This window comes from Sinocyclocheilus anshuiensis, unplaced genomic scaffold (assembly GCF_001515605.1).
Source record: "Sinocyclocheilus anshuiensis isolate Anshui unplaced genomic scaffold, SAMN03320099.WGS_v1.1 scaffold2460, whole genome shotgun sequence".
In the NCBI taxonomy this organism is placed as follows: domain Eukaryota; kingdom Metazoa; phylum Chordata; class Actinopteri; order Cypriniformes; family Cyprinidae; genus Sinocyclocheilus; species Sinocyclocheilus anshuiensis.
In genome coordinates this window covers 214,170-218,409 of record NW_015547746.1, presented here as the reverse complement: position 1 = coordinate 218,409, position 4,240 = coordinate 214,170, and the positions used below count along the sequence as shown (strand labels likewise).

At 39.6% G+C, this 4,240-nt stretch overlaps 1 protein-coding gene across 2 annotated transcripts in view; it reads left to right on the top strand.

The window, feature by feature from the left end:
* LOC107704479 (gastrula zinc finger protein XlCGF57.1-like) overlaps positions 1 to 3,163 on the top strand; it is an 11,447-nt gene extending 8,284 nt beyond the window's left edge. For both annotated transcript variants that reach the window (XM_016507409.1, XM_016507410.1), the window contains one exon: positions 1,074 to 3,163. In XM_016507409.1, the coding sequence (XP_016362895.1) occupies positions 1,074 to 2,230 (1,157 nt within the window). In that variant the 3' untranslated portion in view covers positions 2,231 to 3,163. The remainder of the gene's footprint in view (positions 1 to 1,073) is intronic.
* The last annotated feature ends 1,077 nt before the right edge of the window (positions 3,164 to 4,240 follow it).

The following is a 4,240-nucleotide window of genomic DNA, read 5'->3' as shown; positions in this document are numbered from 1 at the left end:
ACATCTAGTTACTATGTAAGTACACAGGTATTAGGGCCACTTAATATAAAGTGGGACCTTATTTTTTAACGTGCAAATATTTCTGACGAGAATTTCGTACTCGGTGTGCAAAGACCTTACTGTTACAAAGTAAACAATTACTTTACAAAAATGCTACAAAGCAGTCATGTATTCTGCTGTATTACGGCTTTAATCGGGATAAAACTGTATATTAAAAGCTAACATAAGCAGTAGCATTTACAAATAACAGCGTATCTAAAAGTATGAGACAACAACAAACAAAAAAACATACCATTCTGCAGATGCGGATCCGTCACTCATTGTGCGCCTCGGTGGGCAAACAAAAGAAGTGAGGAATATGTTTAGCATTTAACAGCAGCAGTCATGGTGATGATGAGGCGAGCACCGGTGATTGTGGCCACGCCTCTTGTTTCTCATGCCGTGTCTGCTGGGCAGCGCTACACGAATCATGTCATTTGTTTTTTTTCTTATCTTGGTTCTTTTGTCATAAGTTATGCTATTACTCCATTAATTTATACTACCCTTACTAGACTCTGGCCTATTGCCAGTCAAGTGCTTCAGGGACCCGTCTAGAGTGATAATGACTCTGATCTGATCATAAAGTCTTACATGAACATGTACGAAATTCGGTAGACAAATGTAATCTCCCAATACCTACAAAAAAGTCTCTTGGAGCAAAATCCGAAACCCAACAGGAAGTCCGTTATTTTGAATTTTCTCTGAAAATTGTGTCGTTTTTGCCATTTCAGGCATTGTATTTTAACAAACTATTCCTAGAGATTTAATCAGATCAACACCAAGGGTGACCATACGTCCTCTTTTTGGACCTAAAAAAATGCATCTGGCCGGGATTTTTAAATCGCCCAAAATGTCAGTGATTCAGCTTTTGCTTTCTACAGTCGCCATTCATTGTGTGAGTTTTTGCATGGCTTTGACCTTTCTCTTTAGGTTCCGCCTTCTTGCAGTTTGACCAATGTTTGTATACATGACCAACCAATGATGGCATGCATCTCAAACATCTTACATTTTTATTTGTCTTTTTTTCATCTTAGACCTGATGGTGCTGAAAGAGGAGAGTCAAGAACTAAATGAAATGGAAGAGAAAAATCAATATAAGAATCAACATGATTTTATAACTGGAGAAAAATCTTTTAGTTGCTCACAGACTGAAATAACTTCAGGAAAAATGGATCAAAAGACAGGAAGGAGTAGTTATTGCACCTGCCAACAGTGTGGAAAGTGTTTCAGTAAAACGGGTATTAAAAGACACATGAGAGTTCACACAGGAGAGAAGCCTTATGCCTGCCAACAGTGCGGAAAGTGTTTCAATCAAAAAGTAACTCTTAAAAACCACATTAGAATTCACACTGGAGAGAGGCCTTACATATGCCCTCAGTGTGGAAAGAGTTTCACTCATCCTGGAAACCTTGGAGGCCACATGAGAGTTCACACAGGAGAGAAGCCTTACGACTGCCAACACTGTGGAAAGCGTTTCAGTCAAAAATCAACTCTTAAAAGACATATTAGAATTCACACTGGAGAGAGGCCTTACGTATGCCCTCAGTGTGGAAAGAGTTTCACTCATCCTGGAAACCTTGGAGGCCACATGAGTGTTCACACTGGAGAGAAGCCTTATGCCTGCCAACAGTGTGGAAGAAGTTTCAACCGGAAAAGAAATCTTAATTCCCACATGACCGTTCACACTGGAGAGAGCCTTTTCACCTGCCAACAGTGTGGAATAAGTTTCACTCAAAAAGGAAGCTTTAACAGACACATGAGAATTCACAATGAAGAGCAGCCTTACACATGTGATCAGTGTGGTAAGAGCTTTGATCAACATGGAAACCTTGAGGTCCATATGAGAACTCATAGAAAGAAACCCTACACATGCCCTCAGTGTGGAAAGAGTCTCGGTCAAAAGCGACACTTTAAAGACCACATGAGAATTCACTCTGGAGAGCAACACTACACATGCCCTCAGTGCGGAAAGAGTTTCAATTATAAACAACACTTTGAAGACCACATGAGAACTCACACAGGAGAGAAGCCTTTCACCTGCCAACAATGTGGAAAATGTTTTAACCGGAAAGGAAACCTTAACAGGCACATGAAAGGTCACACTGGAGAGAAGCCGTTTATATGTGGTCACTGCGGAAAGAGTTTCAGACATAAAGCAGCCCTTAAGTACCACATGAGTTTTCACATATGAAAGAACTGCTTTTTATGTCATCAGTGTGGAACCGTGGAAAGTTACACAGACAGGAAACATCTTAGGAATCATGTAATCACACCAGAGGGAAGCCTGTACTGTGCCTCACTGTAGAAAGACTTGCAGAAACAATGAAACCTTTAGGTTCACAGAAGCACCCCTGATATATTTCAAAATACCCGAGCAGTCTCTTTTGTCCACTTTCAACCACTCTGTCCACATTTTTTCAAGGGTGGGGGTCAATGGGCAGGTAAATGCATGGGTTTTTCTTTGATCTTTTGATCAAATGGATAAAATATATTCACACAATTTACACGTGAAATGAAACAATGGAAAAAGATATGGACAGCTGCAGCTTTGGTTTCTCCTGATAGCTGCAAAAACTAATAGCCTCAAAACCACACCAAATGCTGTGGATGAAATGGAACTTAAAAGTGAGGATCGGTGGAGAACATTGTGCTTGGTAGGTTTTTTCATCTTCAAACCACACTTACAACTTCAGCTGACAAAGTTTGTATCCCATCTGGAAAGATGCTTCCCATTATGTTTACGCATTCGATCAGTGGGCGGAGAGTAGGCCATCTTTTGTGGCCGTTTGAATACATTTGACCAGATGAGTGTTTAAATCACAAAAGCAATCCGGTCAAATGCATTTCCCACTACCTCTGGAAGTTGACAAGCTCAAACGTTTGCACCTGTATTTTGAGTTCTCTATTTACGATCAGATCTTAAGTCCAGGTGTAAACTTGGTTAATGTAAATATTTGCTGCATGTTTTCCTTTCATTAACAAAGTAAATGAGGTGATAAAATGGCGTTTGTGAAAGCATCTGATCCGAGCATTGTGGATATTGTAACATTGTTACCCTGATTTATTTTAATGGGGTAATTTTAATGGGTTAATATTGTCAGCTATTTTCATTTTAGTCTTAGTCTTAGTCCCCTGTTAAAATGTCCTTGTTAGTTTTGATCATATTTAGTCAACCTTATCCTATTTAGTTTTAGTCTAGTTTTAGTCAATGACAACTTGGCAATTTTAGCAATAAGATTATTATTAATTAACCGTACAGCATTCATTTTGGCAGCCATTTTTAATTTAGTCTTAGTCTTACTCAAATGTACATTTTAGTTATCATATTTAGACAACCTTGTCCTGTTTTTGTTTAGTCAAGTTTAAGTCAAATGTATGAGCATTTTAGTCAAGTTTAAGTCAATGAAATCTTAGTCACATTTTCGTCATTCTGTATAATGATTAAACTGATCAAAAATATTTTTTCTCAAAATTATAATCGTAATGATTGTTGTCATTTGAGAAATTTACTCCAAAAACTCCAGCTTGTTGGTTGGTGTCTTCAGATCATCGTTGGCGGCGCTTCCGCAATGAGGAGTGAGCGTTTGCGCATGGTTGCCAGATTGCTTAAAATAAGCAAAACACCGGGCAGAAAATGTATCAATGTAACAGCGAAGCTCTGATTCGGGGATTAGAACTCTTGATATCTGGCAACCGCACACGAGAGCTCGCGTAGTAGAGGCGTGTAGAGCAGTCCGCAATGACATTTTGTCTCCTTTTTTTTGACGAAAATAAAAAGAGGTTTTTGGTAAAGTTTTTATCTTTTTGAATACATTTTAGTCTTGTCTTATTTCGTCAACGAAATTGCATGTTGATGTAGTCTTAGTCATGGGAAAAAAGCTCGTCGACGAACATTTTTCGTCATAGTCTTCGTTAACGAAATTAACACTAGTCGGGTAGATTCATAGAAGAAATTAGTTGGCACATGACGTTTCCGGTTCTCATCTGGGACACGGCACCAATGTAACCCTTCTGGTTCTTCTCCCCTCACTCGGTCTGAGCAGGCTTCTAGCATCAGTCGCTAATATGCCTCTTGAGATCAGGGGAGTGAGGTTTTCCCACACAGCTCTTACCATCTGGCCTCCGTTACACTCACCCCCTTAAACCTCATTCCAGTCCGGGTCACGGCACCAATGTAACCCCTCGGGTTCTACTACTCTCA